Below are 22,739 nucleotides of genomic sequence, written 5' to 3' on the forward strand. Positions count from 1 at the left end.
CAAATATCCATGACTTGGGCCAAGCACTACATGTGACCACGCGAGCTCAAGTCGAATTATTAAAGCGAGGCGAACTCTAGCCGCTTGCTCGCCTGCATTTTCAGCACGGAATGGGCATCTTTGACTGCTTCAAGCCGCATGTTAAGCAGGAGGAGCTTCCAAGGGAGGAGCAGGAGGCACTCAAACCGCCCGAAAACCGCCCGAAAACCCTTGCACCAGCCAGCGTGCCGGCCGGGCCAGCACCTTGCAGTGCTCTCGCTGCAGAGGTAAATATGCAGGCAGTGGTTAGGTCCAGGTTAGCGCGTGTCGCGACCTTCGCGTGCCCGTGTTTTTGGCGCAGGCTCGGCTCGCCGCAGGAAACGCAAGCGCATAATTTAACTCATGTAGCTGTTAAATGATGGCTGCAGGCACTCGATGGCCTCCAGGCTGCGCTTCTGTCAGCCCCGGTACACTCGTGGCTAAGTCGAATTTCGGGGCTGCTGCGCGCTTTCGAGGACCGGGGCATGTGTGCTCGGTGAGCCACAGTCCGCGTGCACGTTGGGACCTGGGACGTCAGTTGGAAACAGCCATTGACCCCGCCGCAGAAAAACGCAGTGCTCCGACACGCCCTGCTGTCTTGCTGCCCTGTCAACAATGTGGAGCCTGTAAAGAATAGCAAATGCGCGTCGGATTGCAAAAAACGGTGCCGCGGATATCTTGGTCACCCAATTTACGCTGACTCGAGTCACCGCCGACCCCACCTGCGCCTTGCCCGCTGCCATCGTCCCAGGCTCTATGGCCTCGTGGAGACGGCGTCTGGCCTCACGGGCGTGGACTGGGACCTGGTGCTCATAGCGGTGGGCGCGCACGCCGCTGCCGCCTCAGCGGCGGCGCTGGCAGTGGTTGCGGGCGCTCCCGGGCTCGGCGGGGGTCCCGGCCGCAGCTCGGGCTCCACCATTGCCAGCGCGACGGCGGTTGAGGAGGGCGTGCGCATGGAGTTACTGAGCCAGGCTCACAACGTGCGGGTGAGGGACGCGAGGGGGGGATGTGGGGCCCGTGTGGGGTGCTGTGAGGCGCGAGCAGCCTGCCTCTTCCCCCCGCCCCTCCAAACGATCTGGGTTGGCCCCAAATAACCACGCCAAAACACTACAGCCGGTCTATGCACCACGCGTCCCTAATCTTGCGATACCTCTTCGTAATACCTGCATTTGATCACGAAACTTGCCGCGACTCACTTTACAGGCGCCGGCGACACGCGTCGTCTACCCGCGCGACACCTCCGCGCCGTCGCCGCTGGCGCCTGCCGGCTGCGTGACCTCGCCCTCGAGCTTCCGTTGCATCCACATGGCCGCGGTGCCGCTGATGCAGGGCGACCGCATGGTCGGCGCCCTGCTGCTGGAGGAGCGGCACACAGCGCCGGCCACGGCACCTGTGACGTCCGAAACCCACACCTCCGTTAGCATCCTCAGCACCGGCCTGGGCCCCTCCAACACGCACGTGCCCGTGTCGGGCCCGCGCGCGCTGGCGGCGACGCTGGGCAACTCGACCTTGTCGGTGTTCGTGGCGGCGTCGGGAGCAACGGCAGCCGGCGCGGCCACGTCGGGTCACATGGCTCCGTCGCCGGCCGCGGCGCTGCTGCGGGACACAGACATGTTGCGGTCGCTGTCCTTCACCGCGTCCATGTGCCTGGTGGGTCGGCTGAGCGCTGCATGGGCTCGCGAACAGCTGGCAGATGCTTGCTTACTGGCAAGGGGGCGAGGAGTGGATACGGTATGGTTGTTGTGTACGGGCATCAGAGGGCAGGCATGCATCTAATGTTCAGTTGTAGCACGAGGCCCTCAGCTGTCCCCAAGCTGTCCCAGAGTCCCGCCCTTGACGTCCCCCATACGGTACGGTACACATGACTTACCCAATCTGCTGCGCGCCGCAGATGGGCTCGGGCTCGGACAAACTGCTGTGGCTGGCGCAGTCGGTGATCCGGCTGCGCAGCGCCGGCAGCCTGCAGGCGCTGGTGTGTGAGCTCGTGGAGGTGAGCAGCGACCGCGCGCACGGGGCTTGCGTTCGTTCGTGCGGGTCATGTGCAATCAAGATGGACTCTCTCGTTTTAGCCTTCGGCTGGACTTGTTCGAGGCGCTTGTGCTCAGGCCGATGGCGCAGAGTGCTTCCCCAGATATACCGCCGCGCTGTGCGCGGACGCCACGCGAAGCAGGGTTTGGGCTCATGTCGTGAGGTCCTCCATCTTGCGCTTGCTCCTCACAGGCGGTAGTGGAGCACGTTAAGCGCCGCTTCATACTGGATGCATACGTGGGCGTGGCGATGGTCCCGCCCGCGCATCCGCAGCCCAGCGGCACTTCCGCGCCTACCAGCGACGGCAGCGCGCCGGCGACTGCGCCGTCGCCACTGCCGCAGACGGAGGCGAAAGCGCTGCTGGGCCTGCTGCTGCGGCTGCAGCCGAGCGCCGGCAGCGGTGTGGTGTGCGATGTCACCGGCAGCTGTTTGGACGATGCGGTTTACGGAGCCGGCGAAACCATGGGCGGCGTTACCGGCACCCGGTCGGCGTCCCGACGGGGCCGCCGGAGCCTGCTGACGCCGCAAATGGGGCGAGTCAGCGCGCCCACCATCCCAACATCGGCGACCGCGGCGGCGGCGGCCGCGGCGGTAGGGGCAACGCCGGGTACTGCAGGCGCGGGGGCTTTAGCGGGTGTCGCGACGACTATCAACAGCACCAGCCCCTTGAGGTGGGTCGGCACGCACGCGTGGCGGAAAGTAAAGGGAGATGGGATGTAGCCACCACTAGCGTAATGGGCGCACCCGTGCGTGCTGGGACTGGGCTGAGGAATCGGGGCCGAGCCCGATCACGCCAATGGGGGAAGGGGCGGGTTGGGGCCTGAATGCCTGACCTGATCATCGCTGCCTCATGTCTGCCGCCCCAACTCAGGGCGGGGCCAACTGGAGAAGCAGACACAGCCCCCAGCCTTCGTTCCATCTCGCGCTTCTTTTCGTCGCTTGCGAACGGCGCTGGGGCCGCCGCCGGCGCCCCCACCAATGGCGGCAGCTCGCACACGCCGCGGCCGCTCTCGGGCGCACACTACACAGCTGGCTTGGGTAGCTTCGCCGGCCGCAACCTCTCCGCCGCGTCCGTGGTGATTCCGCTGTCGGCGGCGGACGTGGCAACGGTGAACGCTGCCGCGGCCGGCGGCGGGACCGCCCCTGCGGCGCTGCACGCCAACGCGTTCCCGATGCAGCACACGCTGCTGGCGACGGTGCTGGCGCTCCGGCAGCAAGAGGCGGCGGCGCTGCGGGAGCGGGAGCGGCTGCTGGGCATTCGCTCCACGCCAAACGTCGGCGGCGGTGGAGCCGATACCGCCGCACTGCCCGCTGCTGCTGCGGTTACGGCGACCACATCCACCGCCGCGGGGCAGGCTGCGGCGGCAGCAGCTGCTGCCGCGGCGACGGCGGCGGTGGTTGATGACACGCAGCTGTATGTGCAGGGCGTGCACAACCCCAGCCGCGACATAGTGCTGCTGTGCTCCGTGCTGGCACAGGCGCACGCTGCCGCCGGTGCGCACCACCCTGCCCCTAACACCGCCGCCGGGCCGCACGCAGCAGCTGCTGGCGGCCCCCCCGGCGGCAGCGCCGCGGCGCAGACGCGCGCATCCACTGCCAGTGGCATGCTGGCCGCTGCCATCACGAGCCCGATCGCGCGCCCGACGTCAAACGGCGCACACAGAGCCGCCTCCGGCGCGGCCGTAGCCGTCACGTCAGGCAACTTCGCCACGAACGCCACGGCGGCGCTGGGCTCAGCGGCGCCGGGGCCGCCTGCGCCGCCACAATCGCTGGTGCTGCTCACACTGTCTCTAGAACGGACCGGAGCGAGCGAGCCCGGAGGCCGGGTCCCGCCGGTGCCGCCGCCTCTGGCAGGAGGGCCAGGCGGCAGCAGCGATGCCGGCGCTGCGCTGGGCCTGTATGTGTGCTTCGCGCAGCGGCTGCCGGCAGCGCTGCTGGAGGCGGTGCGGGAGAGCTGCCAGGAGCTGATCGACCAGGTGGGCGGTGGGCACGTGGTGGGCACGAGTTAGTGTCATAGGATGGGGATGCCGCAGCAGGCACACAGGCTCGCGCGCCCTGGCTGCGCTGTTGCCAGTAGTCTGGTCGCATGTACATCTCTTCTCGCTCTGCGCTTGTGCTGCTGCGTATGCTTAAGTCGCTGCACGGCCTCCACTGCGCAGGCCCTGGCATCGCCGTTTCGCGAGCAGCTGCGCGGCCCGCTGGCGCCCGAGTATGAGCTGCTCAAACAGGTGCGCGGTTGATTGACCGGCGGCTTGTGCAGCAGGTGCACGCACGGTGTCGCATCTGTAGATAGTGCGAATGCTAATTGAGTGCACCTGATGGCTTGCTTACACAAGTGGGGCAGCCACGCGCTGTGGGGTCAGCGCCTGTGTCTCCGCGCGACCCGCTTCCGGAATGGGGCCACTGCTGGGGTGCGTGAAAGTACCCCAAGGAACAAGGCCTGTCAGAATGCCTGTCCGTCACGCACACTCCGACCTGCTGCTGCTGCCCCATTGCATCTGCGCAGGCTCAAGTGGGGACGTACGCGGTACTGCGTGGCGCCGGACTGGGCGGCGGCGGCGCCCTGGAGGACCCGCACGTCCCAACTGGCGCCAGTGGGCCAGGTGGGGCCGTGCGCGCCGATGCAGCGCTGCTTGAGTCGCTGCTGGGGCGCAGCCGGCGGCTGGTCGTCACTACTGGCGGCGACGCCGGCGGCAGCATGGGCACGGCCCTCAGCCCCAGCAGCATGCTGACGAGTAGCTACCTGACCACTGCGGACCTGGACGTCGTGCATGCACAGCAGCAGGACAAAACCGCCGCTGAGGCCGCCTTGCGAGGTGCGGTCGCGCAGGGCCTTTCGGGGGAGGGGGAACGGGCTCTGCCCTGTGGTGGGATGTGCACAAGAAGGATGGCTCTCCCTCGTAAGAAGGAAAGTGGGCTGCGCCCACGCCATGTTGGTGCAATGTCTGAGGTCGAAGGTTTCGAAACTACCTCATCTCCTATCCCGGGCACAGCCGGGGTCGTCGGTCCGTGCAGCACGCAAGCCCCCCATGTGTACAGCCGCGTCCCGCTTTCAAGCAGAAGCACAGCTAACAGTTAACCAAACAGCAATACCACACACCGTGCAATGCTATGCCCGCCAGCAGAGACTGCTAACCAGACATCGGAAAGAGGGTCAATTGGGACGGGGCGGGGTCTTTATTATCTGGGCCCGTGAATACCCATCCTGTCCATGGACTCGCGAAGTCGCTTCTAGCTCCAGCGCTGATTCTGAACCGCCGCCTATTGGCGATCAATAGCCTTTTGGTTCTGAACTGTGGAGAAGCCGGCAGGGTCCCAGCGTCCAGGATGCGAGCGGTGCGCTGTAGTGCGGTGCGTCACAATCCTCCTGCCTCACCACTGGATCTCAAGCTCAATGCAGGCTCCCGACAGACGCATGTGCGTTGCGTGCACTGAGCCCGGCAACGAAGCACACACCCTGCCGCGCCGCGCCCCTTCCACATCCCACTACGGCAGGCTCCTCAAGCATGCGCCGCGCCTCCCTGCTGGGCATGGACCCGCGGCAGGGCGGCGCCAGCCACATGCCCGGCCGCACCGCCGGCAGCTCTGCCGCGGCCGCAGGCCAGCGCGCTCTCCGCATTCCCTCGGGAACGGCTGGCCGCAGCCCTAGCATGACGTTGGCGCGCAGCGTCACGCTGGGCCTGGCGGCGGGCGCCACGGCCGCCAGCACGTCAGCGAGCCGCAACATTACACCAAACGCGGGCACGGCCGCGGGCGGCGAGGGGCGCGCGCTGGAGACCGGCGGCAGCAGCCTGGCGAGGACGGCGACGATGCCGGCTGAGGACATCCTGGACCTGCTGCTGGGCACCGGGGACCTACCCACCACGGGCACAGGTGAGGCACCATGCGTGCTTGGGGTGGGGCGGCGTGTGGAGCGAGGTTTTGTCTTGGTTGGTGATGACCTCTTGCAGCAGTACCGGAATGCCCCTAGCGTTGCGGCGGGCAGCTCTGTGCCTTGCCAAACCGGCCTCCACCACACCTTTACTTTCTGATGCTGCTGTGCTGAGGTCCATCCACCCGCCGGACACAGGTGAAGGCCTCACGCCGGGCGGCCCGGGCCGCAGCGCCTCCATCATCCACGTCACGGGCGTGGAGGCGGGCGGCGCCACGGCGCAGAAGCAGATGGACCTGCTTGTGTCCAGCATCCATGTACGTGTGCGTGTGTGTGTGTGTGTGTGTGTGTGTAATCGTGTGGGTTTGTAGTGTATGCGTTCGTGGCGGGAGGCTGGGGTAGGGAGGTAAAGCATGGCGGGCGATGGCTGGGGCGTATGGTTTCGGGAAGCTGTGGTGGCCGCACTCGGGTAACCTGCGCTTCGGACGCAATCAGGAGCAACACATCTGCCGTTTCCATGTGAGAACTCTCCTTCTGCTTCGCCGCCTGCAGGCTACGATTCATGCATCGGCCGTCAGGAACGGGGCGACAGGGTGAGCACATGTCCTTCGGCCCGATTATACCGTATGTGTGCAATTCTGGCGCTTGATTGCCGGCGGCGGTGTTTATTTGACATCCCGCTGGCAGCCAGCCTTATCGCGCCAGTGCTTGCCGCTGCTCACCTGCTTTTCCGGACCGCCCGCTGCGCCGCATCTGAACCGCAGGGGCACATTCACGAGCGACTTGGAGCAGCTGGTGAGGGTCATGCATGGCCGTTGCTTGCTTGGGCCACCTGCTGAGTGCTGACGAGTACGGTATGCGGCGATCATGCAGATCCTCTTCACGCACGCTATGCGCCTATGAACTTTGCCGCCGCTCACGTGCACAGCGCGCTCAAAACCCATGCTCGCAGGAGCTGCAAGAGGTGCTGGGCCGCGGCGGCGGCGGTGTGGTGCTTAAGGGACTGCTGAACGGCACCCTGCAAGTGGCAGTCAAGGTGCGAACCTCGTTGCCGCTAGCGTGCGAGTAGTGGGCACACGGGCCAGCCTGCCAGCTGGTTGTGGCCCATCACCGCCGCCGCAAGCAGAAGTGCAACACAGCCACACATTCGCGCTTGTGGCCAGCCCCCGGCCAGGTTGTCATTAGTATCCTGCATTTCGTTCCTTGCAATGCGTGCAGCTCATGGAAATGCCGGACGTCGAGGGCGAGGTTGACGCGGCCGCAGCCGCTGCGGCCGCGCCGCCCGGCCCGGACGGCGGGCCGGCGCCCGCCGCCGCCCCAAACCCAGCCAAGCAGCTGCGCGCCCGGCGGGAGCTGCTGCGCAACGCAATGGAGCTAGCGGTGCAGGGCAGTGCGGTGAGTGGTTGGAGCAACCATGTGTGGGAAAGCAAAAGCTGCCAAGCAAGGGAAAGCACTGTTGATTGTGCGTGCAACCGCCACTCTTGATTGGCCGAGCCTCGCGTCGCCTCTCTGCCCATCCAACGGCCCCGCTCAATCCTCTATCCTCAGAGCCACCCCAACATCGTCCAGTTCTACTCCACATTCAACAACGTGGTGCGTTATTGCGGCACACATGCCACTGCTTGACGAGCGAGGCGACAAAGCAAACTAATGCAAATGATGCTGCAAGGTCGACCGAGGCCGTCAGCCCCGCAACGCACGGTTACCTAATCCAGGTCCTTCTTTTGCCACTGCTACGGCGCAGGCGCTACGGAGCCGTGCGGCGCCGGACGAGCAGGCGGGCGGCATCACTGACCCGCGATCGCTGTACCTGGAGCCCGCGCCGCCGGTGCCTGCTGAGATGGGTGAGCTGTGGGTCGATCGCCCACAGCCGGGGTCGCGCACAGGCGCATAACCACTGCATGCGCAAACGTCGGGGACTTCCGGGCGCGCAGCTGGACGCCCAATGCACCTAAGTCCGCTCCAGCCGCCTTGTGATATCCACACACGCAGCCCCTCTTACACATGACGCGTGTCTCAGTAGTAGAATCTCACACGTCTTGAGATGCCCCGCAATCGCATTCCGGTCGGTCAGGCGACAACGAGGCGCGTGTGACGTGCATCCTGGCGGAGTATTGCGACGCGGGGTCGCTCGGGGCGGCGCTGCAGAGCCGCGCCTTCCCGCGCCTGGCGCGGACGCCGGTGCGCGCAGCGGCCTACGGCGTGTATTCCTCATCGTTCATGTGAGTCGAGCGGGCACCCACGGGGCATGGGAGGGGACGAATTCGGCAGCACAGCGGGTGTTGCTGGGTTCCGCAGCATAGCGTTTGCAAGCAAGCCGCCGGCGGTGCCCGGCCTGCGAGCCTAGGGTCGCTAGTGTTTTCCTGCACGGGGGCGGCAGGCACGGTACAGGAATGCATCAGCAAGCAGTTGTCGTGCGCCCGGCTGCCCGGCTGCATGCCCAGCTGCTGGCCCTGTCGGTGCGTGGGTGTGAGCCTTTCTCTGTTCTTCCCCTCGGCACGCACACGCAGGTACGACATGAAGGGCGTGTACATGGTGCTGCTGGACGTGGCGCTGGCGCTGAGGCACCTGCACTCCATGAACCTGGTGCACCGAGGTGGGCGACATTATTCTGCCGTTGCAGGGCGTCTCCAGCCGTACCGCGTCATCAACTATTATCTGCACTCTCATGGGTCTTGTTCATTTTGGTTTGGGTCTAACTTACCGGTGGCTGGGCCTGCACACACGCCGCACAGATGTTAAGCCCGCCAACCTTCTACTCAAGTCCAACCCCAGTGACTACCGCGGATTCACCGTCAAGCTTGCGGACTTTGGGTTCGTGCTGCACCTCAACGAGGTACGGCGGCGGGCCGTGCAGCATGGCGGCTTGAGCGCTTACGACCCCGCATATGACGGACACCTTGCATTTGCCGCTAGCATCACAAAGCACAACACGCTCCGGGGGCCCAAGTGCACCATGCTGCAACACGCGCTGAGACGCTGTCTGTTTCTTTGCACTCGCAGAAGGGAGAGGACGGCGGTCGCTTCGCCAACGTCGACCAGGCTTGCGGCACGTGAGTCCCCCACCGCCGCGGCGTCGGCGGCACGCCAGTGTGCCTACGTGTGCCGATTGCAATTAGGCTTTTACAGAATCACAAGATGATGTACGTCATTGTGCATCCATTGCGCTCGCGTGCCGTGGTGCCACACCCGTCCGATCTATCCGTGCTGCTTCATCCCTGCGTTTGCACGTCGTCACCACAGGGTTACGCACATGGCGCCAGAGTGCATGCCCGGAAGTAAGTACAGATCTGCAGCGCATGATCTAGTGCAGCATGTGCATGGCCGTGACGATACGGATGCAGAGGTAGAGGTTCCCGCCTGCTGGTCCTTCTGGGTTTCCCCCCACCCATCATGTTGTTTCCCCCCAACCGCGCTCGCCGCCACCATGCGTTGCTTGCCCTGCCCGTACTGCGTATCGTGTTGCATATAATGCAGAGGCCAAAATTGACGCGTCCGCTGACATCTACAGCTTTGGTGAGCCCTGTTGCGCATGGGCCGGGTGACAACGGGCGGGTCGGCCGCACGCGCGCGCCATGACCGCGCTAGCTGCAGCTGTGCCACAAAATCATCCGACACGTACGACTGTACTGCTGCGAGCCAACGCCCCACTTGTGTCGTGGCCATGGCATGACGCCCGACGGCCCGATCGATTGCTGTGTTGCTGTTCGTGTGCGTGTGCGTGTGCGCGTGCGTGTGCAGGCATTCTGTGCTGGGACCTCCTGGCCGGCGGCGCCCGGCCTTTTCCGCAAGTGCACCCGGACAAGATCCCGCGGATGGTGTACAAGGGCGCCCGGCCCACGTTCAGTGACAACGTCCCGTCCGCGTACAGGTAGGCACATGCGTGTCTGCTGGACCTGTAGATCCAGGCATGGCCGCATTGCTGGCGCAGACCACCCGCCCTGGCCTCGCCGTGTGCATGTACGGTCGCCACACAAGCATGCCCAGCCCCTCAGAACGGCAGCCTGGCCTCCACTCCTGACGCCTGGCCTTCGCTCCTGACGCCTGGCGTCCGGTCCTGACGCCGCCTGCCCCTTCCCCCACCGGCTCCATCGCCCGGCCGGTGCTGCTGCCCGCCCGCTCGCCCCCAGGACCCTGGCGCAGCAGTGCTGGGGCGCCACCCCCTCGCGCCGCCCCAAGGCCAACGAGCTGGTCACCATCATCACACAGCAGCTGCAGGCGCTGTAGCCTGCAGGCCGCGCTTGGGATCTATCCAGCAAGTATATATATCTAGCGGTGGCGGTGGCAGTGAGGCAAGTAGGTTGCCGCCCTTCCTGTCGCTGCCTGCAGCACGCACCTGCTGCTACTAGCGACGTACGGAAGGCGTTCAGGGCCAGGGCAAGAGCCTTACGATTATTCATGCGGTCGTCGTTCATGTTCCCCAAAGCTGTGAGTGGCTTTACTCTCAGCAAAGCTTGTTATGGCTGTGCGGCCCTTGACACTGCTGAGACTCCCAGGGCTGTGGCACAACTGTGCCGACGTGCGCACGCGGGGCGTACGATGCAACTTTTCTCATGTACGATGCGTGTTGTTTCTTATGTAGGGACAAGTCCACTGTTTGCATGCGTTGCCCAAAATACAGTAGGCATACTTTATTCCTGAAGGGGCATAAGGCAAAGATACTCATGAGACCAATCGGTCATCAAGTGCCCGTGCAGGGCTCTGTGCCCGTGCAGGACTGCTGTCATACGATCACCTAATTGAGCATCGCATACACAGCGCACACGTAGTACACGCATAATCCAACTAATTTGAGGAGGCCGTAGCCTCCCTTGCGGCAGCATGTGGAACGTGCATGTGATTTCGCAGGGCAATCTTTGTGTGCTTCGCATGATTCGGGTTCAAGCACATTCGGGGGCTCATCAAGTGTGATGGCATTCATAAGCTGCGGCGGTTGTCCTTTATGTGTGGATGTACCGTGCCGTGTGGGTGGCGAGCTTGCGGGTCGAGTTGATGGGCACGCTACAGTGCTCTTGCTGCTGGGATAATGTGGCACAACAATAGGCAGGCTGCCGGGGACAGCAGTATTCGGGCACTGTCCTGGATGCGCGTTCTGCAGCTCAAATCCTGTTCTGCAAATGCCGGCATCCGTGCAGGCGTGGCCCGTGGCGGCCTTAGTCGGGCAGCACTGTTATACGTTGGGAATAAGCCACACAAGGTGAATGGCGATAACTAACTTTCACAGCAACACGACTTGGATGGCCGGGTATGGCTGGGCAAGCATTAGGCCATGCCCTGTGGTGCTCGTCGGGCCAGTCGTCGGGGCTCGTGCGCCATCAGCCAGGGCGGGCCGACACGTGGTATTGCTGGGGGCCACTTGTTTCAACCACATTCTGAGGATCTATTCCTGGGGCTTATGCGCGCTGTTGAGTGGCTGGGCGTCCGTCACGGCAGGTAACGCGTCATGGTGGCACAGGTGGCACGTGGGCATGGGTGAGAAGGTGTGTGTGTTGGTGTTGCTGAGGAACTAGTTGAGCACGGACGCTCGAGAGGGCTGATTATGTTTGCAGGCAATTGTGCTGTCCTTAGTCCATTGTGTGTGGTAGTATATGATTGTCCCTGTGTCGACAGTTGCGGCAGGCACAGCGCATGGCACTGTGATGCGTATGGGGCATGGATGGTTGGGGGCAGTGCGGCGTGTCGAGGCGTTGTTGATTGGTCACAATTTACAAAGTGAGTGAGGCGAACGTCTCACTTGCATTCATACAATTTAGCCTGTGCTGTACCGGGCGTGTCACTCGCGTGCCGTTGCCGGTGATTGCCACTGGTGCGTGACCAGGCATACATCAGCTGAGGGCGCCTTGATGCGGCGGTGCTGTTGCGCGTCGCTGTCCAGCGGGAGTGCCTCCACAAGGGCTTTTCGTTTCCTTAATCCAGCGGGAATCCAGCGGGTCCTACTTGGAGGCTATAAATACTGGTATAGGTGATCACGGCTCTGAACCAGTTGTGTGGTACGTGGTGCGAGCCAGGGCGGTGGTGTTTGCAGTAGCGGGGGCTGGACACGACATACCATGAAGTACGGAGGTTCGGATGACGGCGTTGGGGCCAATCGCGGCGGAAGCAGTGGAAGGTGTGAAGCGGCACGGCATTGATACAGACGGTGGGGCTCTGGCGGTTGCGTAGCTTGGCTTGGACTCACTGTTTGAGGAGTCACACGGACTTCGGCAGGGGGCGGGTTTGAACGTGCATGGGGGGGGCTGGGTTCGCGGGTGAAGTCAACAATTTTACGGAGAACTAACTGGGTGCCGCAGGGTGCTACAGACTGGTACGGAGTGCTAAGGAATGCAGCAACCCTGGGGCCTGGGAGCTGGTGGCACAAAGGTTCAGTGCCCGTATCTTCCATCTACACTGTAAAAACTTGCCCCAAATCCACCGAAGGCGGAGAATTGTTGGTGGGTTTGGGGCCGCGCATCTACGCAGTGTGGATGGTTTGGGCGCAAATCTGGCGGCATCGTAGACGGTTTGGGGGGTTTGCCCCCTAAGGACATGTTTTCGGGGGTCGGTCGGCCTAGGCCATGGCACTATACGAGAAGGGTGCGTGGGGGGCTGGTGACTTGGCGTTCATCGCGTGAGATGTGCAAAGCTGCAATAACATCTGAATGAGAGTGGGCAAGCAGACTTGGCAGGTACGTGGTACAGCTGTTTCGCAACAAATGCCGGTTGAGCGGTTGGTCGGTCGGTCGGCCCCTCAAGGCGGGTCCCCTCAACGGGGTTCCCTGGGGATTTCGGGACGTGGGGTCTGGCACATTGTTTCCTACCTCCCCTGGCTGCGGTGCGGCTTGTGTAAGATTCAGAGGCGGCGCATGGGGACGAGCCCCCCTCCCATGGACTCCTCGGGGCTGCACACGCGTCACCGGGGTTTGTTAGCACGCGCGGCGCTCGGAAGCTGCGTCTGGATGCAGATGAGTGCGACAGCGTTCCTAGGGGACATGTTCGCGATGCACGAAGTGCACCAGTGCGGAGCGCCCCACCACCCCTACGGGTCGAGCTCGTCTAAGGTCTGCCGAGGCGGGGCCTATGGCAAGGGGATGCAGCAGTGCAGCTGGCCGATGCACGGGGTCTCGATGGGGGAGGGGCTGATGCGAGAGCATTTGTGTGCTCCGCTTTTCACCTGCTTTCACGTGCTATACACTGTAGAAGGTCATTGTAATACTATGAAGACCGCGAACACACGGCGATGGATGACCTGAAAGCCTGGCTGCAACAGAAGTTGGGGGAGCGCTTGTATAAAAAGCTCAGCGAGGAGAATATCAACGCGCTGCACCAGGAAGGGTATGACAAGGACACGCTCAGCCTGGCGTCACGAGAAAGCCTCAAGGAATTGCAATTCCCCCTCGCCATTGTCGACATACTGCTCGCGAAATGCGGTACGGTATCTGCTGGCGCCTTGTGGTCCTAGTAGGCTTGTCAAAAGGCCCTGAAGGCTGCGAATCCCCACTGCCAGTGGCTGACGTGTGCGCGTGTCCACGTCCTGCAGGCTCGGCGGCAGGGCCGGGCTCACAAAGCACGGGAGCTGGAGGTGAGGTGCTGCTGATTTGAGTTGCTGGTAGCTCGGGTTGGCACCTAGTGGGCACGTGTTAGGGGGCTCCTGTGGGAACATGGAGTGCTGGAAGACTCCTTTCTGCATTGCAGGGGCCTCTAGAGTCTAGACCTGTCGGTCAAGGGGAATGAGGTTGGGGAGCGTTGGGGACGGGGAGTTATGTCCCCTTCCCCGACTGCGACAAGCAACATGTCTGTCGTGCAGCCTCGGCGTCTGACCTGGGCGTGGGTAACGCGACAGGAGCTGGTGAGTTGGTTGTCCTAGCCTAGGGAACCCCGAAACGGACTCGCCAAGCCGCCCTCCCCCACCCCCACCCCACCCCACCCCACCCCGATTTCGCGAAGCCGGCGTCCCCGGCAAAACTTGGTAGTGGGAAAAAGAGGGGGAAAGGGAAAGGGTACGCGCGCGAAGCGCGCCGAGACATTTCGTGTTTACCTAAGCACTTTGCTCTCAGACTCAGATGCATTACCGGTACACTCGTGTCTCCAGGAGAATGCCGCGGTCGCGAGGCTTAGCCCGCCTGCCTTCCTCGCGGCTTTTGTAGACTTTGATTCAGTTGCAATGATATATCGGATAAGCGCCTACACTGGTGACTAGCTTTGCCAGCAATAGCGCGTCTTTTCCGGGTCACCTGTTCGGCACCCGCCAGCCACGCTCGCCCAAGTACCGCATCCACTCTCTCACACGTAACCTCTTCCACACGCACGAATGCATTTGAGTAAGTCATCCCAGGAAACACTGAACCCGCTCGGCCGCCCACACATGCTGGTGTGCGTGCCCAGCGGCTGCTTGCAGATACCGCGAGGGAGCTCTCCGCGGTTCCATGTGCACAGCACTCCCTCCCCTCCGTGCGTCACACCCGAACCCCTTGCCGCCTTGATAGGCCAGTTGCAGGCCTGGCACAGCTTGCTTGTTCCGGCACCACCCCGGGCGGTACTCTTGGAGCGCGGCATTCCCACGCCTCTGACAGCCACTGGTGGTGGTGGTGCCGCCGCAGCCGCCCCCACCCCACCCCTGCTGCCGCCGCAGCCGCCCCCACCCCCACCCCTGTTCCTGCCGCAGCCGCCTCGCCTAGTGAGGGCCCGTCGTTGCGCGGCCGCTGCGCAGCCGGTTCCTAAGTCCCCTCCAGCCGAGCACGCTTTTGCCGTAGCTGCAGCAATCGGGCTTGACGGGCTCCAGATGTAGCCGTGGCCGTGTCGGGCGCACGCGCCGCTGGTGCCTCCGCGTCAGTTGGTGCCGCTGGGGCTTGCTGTGTGAGAGTATGATAGCATGGGCGGTTGGTGCCGCTGGTGCTTGCTGTGTGAGAGTGTGATAGCATGGGCATTTTATCATGGGTTCAACGGTGTCATATATGGTAGTGCCAGTGATGGGAGCTCAGCGTTACATGACAAGGAGAACAAGTTTGGCCAGTGAAGGCGCATTTGTATCATCAGGAGGATGGGGTATCGTGATTTATCATTGGCATGTACTGGTCGGAGTTGGTGCGCTTCACAGGACACGCTTACTCGTAATGCAGCTTGTGATGTTCATGTGTGTTCAACTGCAGGCATGTCCATAAGCAAGGTCAGCGCGCGCCGCTTGCAGCGCATCTCAAGTGCCTTGGGGATGAAGCAGATTGAGGCAGTGTCGGAGCCGCCGCTCGACGCGCAGCCAGTGCTGGGCACCGAGTCATTCACCTGGACCAGCTGCTCGGAGAGCAACGCTGCACAGCCCACTGCGGCCATCCCTTGGATGAAGCGCAACATTCCTGCACCGCCCAAGCACGGTGGGTGGCGACTGACCAGCGCAATAGTGTGACCCTTAAATCCCGAATCGCCCGCTCGCCTCCTAAACCCAATCACGAACCGCCCGCTTGTCTCCCGGACCGCTGCGGACCTCTGTCCGGATTGCCTCTGTTTACTGGTCTTGCTGGGCTTGTGGGATGCAGTTGGGGTTGCACGGACCGCAGCTACACTAACTGCCGCATTGCTGTACTCATGAATTGTGACCTGGGCGACTGCGGCTGCGTAGAGCTGACAGTCGTCACACATTATTGGGCCGCCGCGCAGAGTGGATCGACTGCGTCGGCCAGCAGCACATGCTGGACTGCCGCCTGCCGGGCGCCGACGTGCTGGCGCTCAAAGGCTCGTGCGACCTAGCCCTCTGCACTTCGGCAGCTGTGCAGGCGTTTTCGCCACACCTAGGCCTGCGCATAGTGGTGGAACTGAAGAAGGAGGTCAAGTCCGGGTGAGAGGGGAGGCAGGATACGAGTGCATGTCGCAATCGGGCACGTTTAGGTGCGTGGAGGCAGGGGAGAGAGGGAGGGGGGGGAGGGCGGGTGGGAGGGCGGGTGGGAGGGCGGGTGGGAGGGCGGGTGGGAGGGCGGGTGGGAGGGAGGGAGGGAGGGAGACAAATCGCTCTTATGTGCCTGCTGTGTGGAGAAGCTTGCGCACGATTGTTCCGCTGAAACAGGGCGTGTGGCCATGTATGCCTGCGTTTGCAGCCATGTAGACCAGCTGGCCGCGAAGCTCGTCGCAGCCAACTCCGTCAGCCCGAACTTCAAGCCCATTGCCGTCATGACGGACCTGGTGCGTATGGGTCGCATGGCATGCACACCAAGGGCTGCAGCGAGCATTACCCTACTGGCTACTACAGCAGTACTCGTGGCGGCATATGCAGGTGCCGAACCGTCGGCGGCAGCATGGGAACAGGGATAACAAACAGCACGGCAGGAGGCCTGCAGCAGCACCACCACCACCAGCAGGCCGGCAGGAGGAACTTCGCTTCCTTGCCGCCTTCTGTGTTCTCAGCCTGGCTGGCTGCATGGCGACCAACAGTCCGCAAGAGCTATGGTCAGTCCGACTCCCGTGTGCTGCGGCACAGGCCATACACACCCACGGCGCGCAACCGTGCGCACTTTCCTTCATGCTCACAGGTGGACGCGTGGCTCATCGCGTGGATTGGGCGTGAAACGATCATGATCTATCCCTGCCACGACCGCGCCAAGGCCGTAGGCATACTGCGGGCCTTCCTTGACAAGGTGGGTGTGAACTCGTGTGTGTACTTGGGTATGCCCTGCTACCCCCCCCCCCCCAGCGCCGCCGCCGACACCCTGCCCTTCTCCGCCTGCACATGCGTCAGCCCTAAACATTGCTTTATGCGCATACCAATACGCTCACCCCATCGACACGGCTGGGTCGCTTCCCTTGATTACTGCGGCAGGAGCACCTCACGCAGGACAGCGCCCACATTGCGCAGCAGCCAGAGCAGCTGACAGCCGCCGAGTCGGGGGCGGAGGCGGAGGTGGGCCGGCTGCTCAAGCGCCAGCGGCTGCCGACTGGGGCGGCGGCCGGGCGCGGCAATGATGTGGCCAACCTGGAGGACCTGCTGGACTTCGCCGATGACCTGGATGAGGCGGACATGCACCAGATCAAGTGCTACACCCTGCAGCAGCTGCTGCGGGAGCGGTACGCCCCGGTCGCGCCTGCAGTGCCGCCAGCCTGAGGCGTGGCTGCTCCGCTGAACATGATGTACATGTGAGGGCTGAGGTTACGGAAGGCCGAGGCTGAATGCCGCGCTGCAAGTTGGGTCAGGAGGTTAAGGGCGCGAGGTGTGTGTTGGGGTAGCTCGTGTCAGATCATCGAGCATAATTGAGGGAGGTGATTTGGTGAGGCCACGGATCACCAAGGCCAAGATTGTATGCAGTGCATCAACGAGGGATTGCCGCCACCTGCCATTCCTGACACAGAAATGGGTGATCGAGAAAACGGAGACCTCGGCGGCGGCGCGGATAGCGCGGATATGTGGCGGTGGGAATGTGTGGCGGTGGGGATGACGCCAACGGCGGCGGCTTCGTGCGGCCGGGCCGGGCCAAGGGGCTTGCTTGGGTTGACTGAGGGTCTGTCGCCGTGTTGCCCAGGTGCGAAAGCGGTATGGCCGATGACCCATACACATGTTAGGTTAGTGCGCCCGCCTGCGGGGCTTGCGCCACCTGTGTGGGATGCGGTGTGTCTCGCTGCTATGTCTGCCCTGGACTTTGGTCGGCAGCGTATGGTTATGGCCGGGCTGGCGGCGCGAGCGAAGCTGCCGTCGGCCCGGGTGCTGAGCATTGGACTTGCCGTCGTAGCTGACTTCTGGGGTCGTCTCCAGACGTTTGTGACTTTGGGTATCAGGCCAAAGGGTTGGGACACTGTGCCGTCTGCGCATCCTTTCATCTCTCGGGCTGTTGGTGAAGGCATGGTATTGCGCTTGCCGTATGACGCTGATTCCCCGCCTCCTTCGCCGTGAGAGGTTGTGGGTGGTTGGTGGCTTTGTGTGTGGGCAGGACGCACGTGTGGGCGACCGTTCTAGTGCCTGGACGCTTGCGCCCTGGTTAGTGCGTGCGCTGTGCGTGTGTGCTGCGGCCTGGACGATTCCCGGCACTCCGGTGCCTAGGCTTGTGGCGTTGAGGCACAGCGGTGGGGCTCTGGCGGGTTGAGGCTTGGCTAGGACTCACTGTGCGCGGAGTCACACGGACTTTGCCCGCGGGAGGGTTTGCAGCAAAGTCGGGGTTGGTGGAGTCAAGTTGGGCCCTGATAGCATGTGATGGCTCGGCGTCTTCGGGTGCTGGGACTGTCCCCTCTGTAAAATCCGCATTCATACACATGGGCGCAAGGAAATTGCCGGCTGGTACGCCTGAGTGCGCAGACGTTTGTGTGGGGGCCCGCCGGTTCTTGAGGGCGGTACAGTGAGGAGTGGATGATGCGCCACAAACACTCACATGTCCTGTTAAAAGTTGTGTGTTAAAGAGCACAAGGAAAACATTACGCGTAGGACAGTGTATGCTAGTTGTGTGTGTGTGTGTGTGTGTGTGTGTGTGTGTGTGTGTGTGTGTGAGTGTGTGAGTCCCGGCTGCTGTGAGACTCCTGAGACTTCTGAGACTCCCGTACATACATATCTCCCGTCAACCCATTCAAGGTTTGCTGCATCTACACCGTCGCCGTCCCGAAGCCAAGACCTTCATCCAAGGGCCGCGTGTGTGTGCCTGTGTACGCACCATACGCGTGTGTTCGTGTTCGTGTGCCTGGTATCACCCCAGTCCTACGGTTATTAGTGGTGGCACGACCGACAAGCGGTTCATCGCGTCTTCATACGTGAGCCCGTGCACTACAACGCATTACACAACCCGTGGGCGCGAAATTTTTTTGTACTTTCCAGGATAGCGGGGGCTGGACACGACATACCATGAAGTACGGAGGTTCAGATGACGGCGTTGGGGCCAATCGCGGCGGAGGGAATGGAAGGTGTGAAGCGGCACGGCATTGATACAAACGGTGGGGCTCTGGCGGTTGCGTAGCTTGGCTTGGACTCACTGTTTGCGGAGTCACACGGACTTCGGCAGGGGGCGGGTTTGAACGTGCATGGGGGGGCTGGGTTCGCGGGTGAAGTTAACAATTTTACGGAGAACTGGGTGCCGCAGGGTGCTACAGACTGGTACGAGTGCTAAGCCTTGGCAGGAACGTGGTACAGCTGTGTCGCAACAAATGCCGGTTGAGCGGTTGGTCGGTCGGTCGGCCCCTCAAGGCGGGTCCCCTCAACGGGGGGCCCTGGGGATATCGGGACGTGGGGTCTGGCACAGGGGGGGGGGTAGAAAGCTCAGATTCTTACCCCATGCTCAAAATTACAGAGCTTTAGGAGAGCATTATGCACGTACTTTTAGTTTCTTAAGGGGGTGTCTGGTGAGGAAGTTCTGGGCCGCCAAAGTTGGGGGGTCGGTCCTCGTCCCTGGGGGTCCGTCGGGTTCCAGGAGCCCATCCCGGCGGATTTCGGGAAGCGCCCCACAAGCAGAACTAGGGGCCAAACGCAGCAGTACGAGGCTCATATGTGCACGTTATGACGTAATAAGCACAAACAAAGCGTGGGAGGGCTAAGTTGCGCGTCCGGGCGTGGACATGTCGGGACATGTCTCCACATTCAACACATGCGCACTGACACAGCTTGGCTCTGAAGCGCTGGTGCGCTCGAGTTCACGTCTAACAAGGCTGCCGGTGCACATTGTCCATTCGTCACGCGGCAGAGAGTTGAGCGCGGGGTGGTCTGGGTCGAGGGGATTTCCATGGATAGGATCCCAGTGACCGAAGTCTCAGAACAGGACCGCTGATGACACGGAGTGATAGTGCTCGTCAACAGGAGTCGATTGACACCACTTTGGAATTAAATGGAGGGGTTTTAACCCCTGAACAACAAGGTTTTGTCCGTCGGGGGGTCGGTCGTCCCCTCAAGGGGGGGTCCCGGGGGATTTCGGGGCATGGGGTCTGGCACTTTGTTTCCTACCCCCCCCCCCCTGTCTGGCACATTGTTTCCTACCCCCCCTGGCTGCGGTGAGGCTTGTGTAAGATTCAGAGGCGGCGCATGGGGACGAACCCCCTCCCATGGACTCCTCGGGGCTGCACACGCGTCACCGGGGTTTGTTAGCACGCGCGGCGCTGGGAAGCTGCGTGTGGATGCAGATGAGTGCGACGGCGTTCCTAGGGGACATGTTCGCGATCCACGAAGTGCATCAGTGCGGAGCGCCCCACCACCCCTACGGGTCGAGCTCGTCTAAGGTCTGCCGAGGGGGGGCCTATGGCAAGGGGATGCAGCAGTGCAGCTGGCCGATGCACGGGGTCTCGATGGGGGAGGGGCCGATGCGAGAGCACTTGTGAGCTCTGCTTTTCAGCTGCTTTCACGTGCTATACACTGTAGAAGGTCATTGTAATACTATGAAGACCGCGAACATACGGCAATGGATGAGCTGAAAGCCTGGCTGCAACAGAAGTTGGGGGGGTGCTTGTATAAGAAGCTCACCGAGGAGAATATTAACGCGCTGCACCAGGCAGGGTATGACAACGACTCGCTCAGCCTGGTGTCACGAGAAAGCCTCAAGGAATTGCAATTCCCCCTCGCAATTGTCGACATACTGCTCGCGAAATGCGGTACGGTATCTGCTGGCGGCTTGTTGTCCTAGTAGGCTGGCCCTGAAGGCTGCGAATCCCCACTGCCAGTGGCTGACGTGTGCGCGTTTCCACGTCCTACAGGCGCGGCGGCAGGGCCGGGTTCACAAAGCACGGGAGCTGGAGGTGAGGTGCTGCTGATTTGAGTTGCTGGTAGCTCGGGTTGGCACCTAGTGGGCACGTGCCTCTGGGAACATGGAGTGCTGGGAGACTCTTTCTGCATTGCAGGGGCTTCTAGACCTGTCGGTCAAGGGGAAGGAGGTGGGGGAGCGTTGGGGGCGGGGAGTTATGTCCCCTTGCCCGACCGCGACAAGCAACATGTCAGCAACGGGTGTTATCCGCCGCCCAACCGCTCCCATCATGTCGTGCAGCCTCGGCGGCTGACCTGGGCGTGGGTAACGCGACAGGAGCTGGTGAGTTGGTTGTGCTAGCCCAGATTTGACCTGAGCTAAGACGCCGGCTCTAGTGTCCCGCGGTTTAGTACGTAAGTGTTTGAGCTATCGCTAAGAGCGCAGCACAGTACAGGCACATGGGTTATTGTCGGCAGCTGCGTGGCGCGGCGTGGCGCGCTTGGGGCATCAAAACAGTGCCACGTAGTAGGAGGCGGGGCCACTTTCTGTCCTTTCCACGACACACTCCTCAAAACAGCTTCGAGCCTTGCGTAGTCTGAATTCTGACCTTGCATTCTTACCTTGCATATGGTCTCACGGGAGTGCATCTCACTTCTTCACTTTGACTTATATTGACTTGTCCGTGCAGGACGTGGTGGCGGAGCGGACGTGGGCGGCTTCGGGCCGATTGTCGGTGAGTGGGGTGTCGCAGGCCGCATTGGATTGTGAGCACGCAGCTGGGCCTCCGCCGCATGACCATGCCTGTAGTGCGTTTTAGCGGCCCGGGCCGATTTTTTGCCGTTAATCACGCTGTTTCCTTTTGAGATGCGCATGGTGCCCTCCTGCTTGTTGCAGTCGGCACTAGCTTCCCTACAAATTCTGACGAGATGTCCACACGTTACACTGTCAAGACGCCTCTGCTCGTGAAGATCATCAGAGAGCACTGGGTAAGTGCCCTTGGATGGGCGGACGGCAGGCGGGCGTGGGAACGGGAAGCAGGTTGACGGGGGCAAATGGAAGAAGAGATATGCTCACGCACAGCGCATCAGACAGGCCTTAACCACCAGGTCAAGCATCTGCAGCAGGGGCCATGGGCAGGCAATTACGCCCACCGGCGGCTCCGCACCAAAACAACCCATCACCACCGTCACCAGGTGTCTCACAGGGTGTCCACCCGTCGGCTCCAGTAGTTTCGCGGGGGATGCGCGGTGTATTGCCGGTGCGACGCACGCCTTGTCGCTAAACCCGCAATCACACAGCAGACTGCCGCACCCTCCAATACCTAGGGTGTAAGGGGCCTCCCCCCCCCCCGAAACGACCCGGGCCTCGGCAAATGACGGGGTGGTGCTGGCCAGCACCTCGGAGACGCAAAACTAACGAGCATCACACGCAAACGCTTCACAAGATCGCGGCAACCCTGCCTAGCAGCGAGCCGAAGTTAGGTTGGAGGGCAGCTAGCCTTGCCGATTCAAGCCGATACCTTTTCCCCAGTGCAATGCTTTCTTCCACCAAACGTTGGCGTATTCATGGTGCTGCCCTCATTCCCAATCGTATCGCAGGACTGGCAGGGTCTCGAGAAGCGCAAGACCAACTGACTCCTGGTGGCACCGTTGCTGGGCACCTTCCTGGAGGTCGGTGCTGGTGCACTGGCCGGAGGGAACTCCCACCACACGGGCGTGGCGGCGCTTGTGCTGGGCGGCGCAGCGGCTTTGCTGATGCTGCTGTCCTGGTTTGTGGGGCTTGTGTGCATCAACTGGAGAATGGCACAGGTGGACGCCAAGCACCACGGGTTCGGGGTAGCCTTTTGGTTGCAGTCGCTTTTTTGGTTTTGGGGATACATAGTTTCTATTATGGCCTTACGGCATCGGTCAGCGGTGCCCATGGGTTTACCCGCTCGTGGGTTGCGGCCTTCTCCTTGTACTGGGGGAATTTTGTTGGTGAGGACTGGGGGCGAGACTGGGGCAAGGACCTCTCGGTCTTTCCCCTTAGGTCCGGGTTCCATTTCGTGTGGGGCGCCCAAGGATGCAAAATGCTGTGGTTGGCATGTGGAAAGCCGGAGTGGCGCTGGGAGTAGCGGAAGCAGGACGAGGAAGGAGGGCAAGTGGCAGGAAGTGGCAAGGGGGAAGGAAGGCCGGATGACTTCCCCCCCACCCCCCACTTCTCTGTACCAATCCTTGCAAGCC

At 62.4% G+C, this 22,739-nt stretch overlaps 3 protein-coding genes across 5 annotated transcripts; all 3 read left to right on the top strand.

Annotated features, from left to right (window-relative positions):
• The first annotated feature begins 41 nt into the window (after positions 1–41).
• On the top strand, positions 42–12,755 carry CHLRE_01g032850v5 (uncharacterized protein). Its single transcript, XM_043058664.1, has 25 exons — positions 42–266; positions 408–514; positions 770–1,004; positions 1,222–1,668; positions 1,910–2,008; positions 2,239–2,717; positions 2,918–4,022; positions 4,206–4,274; positions 4,553–4,862; positions 5,542–5,919; positions 6,116–6,234; positions 6,470–6,510; positions 6,682–6,712; positions 6,870–6,953; positions 7,136–7,312; positions 7,466–7,510; positions 7,662–7,761; positions 7,992–8,139; positions 8,428–8,513; positions 8,653–8,753; positions 8,921–8,970; positions 9,161–9,195; positions 9,395–9,433; positions 9,659–9,788; positions 10,048–12,755. The coding sequence occupies exons 1-25, from the start codon at positions 111–113 to the stop codon at positions 10,142–10,144; spliced, it is 4,668 nt and encodes a 1,555-aa protein (XP_042928578.1). The 5' UTR covers positions 42–110; the 3' UTR covers positions 10,145–12,755.
• Positions 12,756–13,101: 346 nt separating this feature from the next.
• CHLRE_01g032900v5 (uncharacterized protein) lies at positions 13,102–19,861 on the top strand. 3 transcript variants are annotated; one of them, XM_043058667.1, is made up of 8 exons: positions 13,102–13,323; positions 13,434–13,475; positions 13,701–13,742; positions 15,043–15,261; positions 15,545–15,722; positions 15,979–16,063; positions 16,411–16,515; positions 16,698–19,861. In XM_043058667.1, the coding sequence occupies exons 4-8, from the start codon at positions 15,045–15,047 to the stop codon at positions 16,977–16,979; spliced, it is 867 nt and encodes a 288-aa protein (XP_042928579.1). In that variant the 5' UTR covers positions 13,102–13,323; positions 13,434–13,475; positions 13,701–13,742; positions 15,043–15,044; the 3' UTR covers positions 16,980–19,861. The 3 variants fall into 3 exon arrangements, with proteins under 3 accessions (XP_042928579.1, XP_042928581.1, XP_042928580.1); XM_043058665.1 differs by lacking the exon at positions 13,701–13,742 and adding an exon at positions 16,286–16,327; XM_043058666.1 differs by lacking the exon at positions 13,701–13,742.
• Positions 19,862–20,191: 330 nt separating this feature from the next.
• On the top strand, positions 20,192–22,735 carry CHLRE_01g032950v5 (uncharacterized protein). Its single transcript, XM_001689557.2, has 6 exons — positions 20,192–20,428; positions 20,531–20,572; positions 20,818–20,859; positions 21,206–21,250; positions 21,412–21,503; positions 22,116–22,735. Exons 1-6 carry the CDS (start codon positions 20,239–20,241, stop codon positions 22,149–22,151), a joined length of 447 nt encoding a protein of 148 aa, XP_001689609.1. The 5' UTR covers positions 20,192–20,238; the 3' UTR covers positions 22,152–22,735.
• Positions 22,736–22,739: the final 4 nt, after the last annotated feature.

The sequence above is a fragment of the Chlamydomonas reinhardtii genome, chromosome 1 (assembly GCF_000002595.2).
Source record: "Chlamydomonas reinhardtii strain CC-503 cw92 mt+ chromosome 1, whole genome shotgun sequence".
NCBI lineage: Eukaryota > Viridiplantae > Chlorophyta > Chlorophyceae > Chlamydomonadales > Chlamydomonadaceae > Chlamydomonas > Chlamydomonas reinhardtii.

Coding starts and splice junctions, on each gene's coding strand:
- CHLRE_01g032850v5 (XM_043058664.1), top strand. CDS start 111: ATGGGCATCTTTGACTGCTTCAAGCCGCATGTTAAGCAGGAGGAGCTT. Junction 1,005..1,221: donor GCCAGGCTCACAACGTGCGG/GTGAGGGACGCG, acceptor CTCACTTTACAG/GCGCCGGCGACACGCGTCGT. Junction 8,514..8,652: donor CATGAACCTGGTGCACCGAG/GTGGGCGACATT, acceptor CACGCCGCACAG/ATGTTAAGCCCGCCAACCTT.
- CHLRE_01g032900v5 (XM_043058665.1), top strand. CDS start 15,045: ATGTCCATAAGCAAGGTCAGCGCGCGCCGCTTGCAGCGCATCTCAAGT. Junction 15,262..15,544: donor TCCTGCACCGCCCAAGCACG/GTGGGTGGCGAC, acceptor GCCGCCGCGCAG/AGTGGATCGACTGCGTCGGC. Junction 16,328..16,410: donor AACAGTCCGCAAGAGCTATG/GTCAGTCCGACT, acceptor TCATGCTCACAG/GTGGACGCGTGGCTCATCGC.
- CHLRE_01g032950v5 (XM_001689557.2), top strand. CDS start 20,239: ATGGATGAGCTGAAAGCCTGGCTGCAACAGAAGTTGGGGGGGTGCTTG. Junction 20,429..20,530: donor CATACTGCTCGCGAAATGCG/GTACGGTATCTG, acceptor CACGTCCTACAG/GCGCGGCGGCAGGGCCGGGT. Junction 20,860..21,205: donor GGGTAACGCGACAGGAGCTG/GTGAGTTGGTTG, acceptor TTGTCCGTGCAG/GACGTGGTGGCGGAGCGGAC.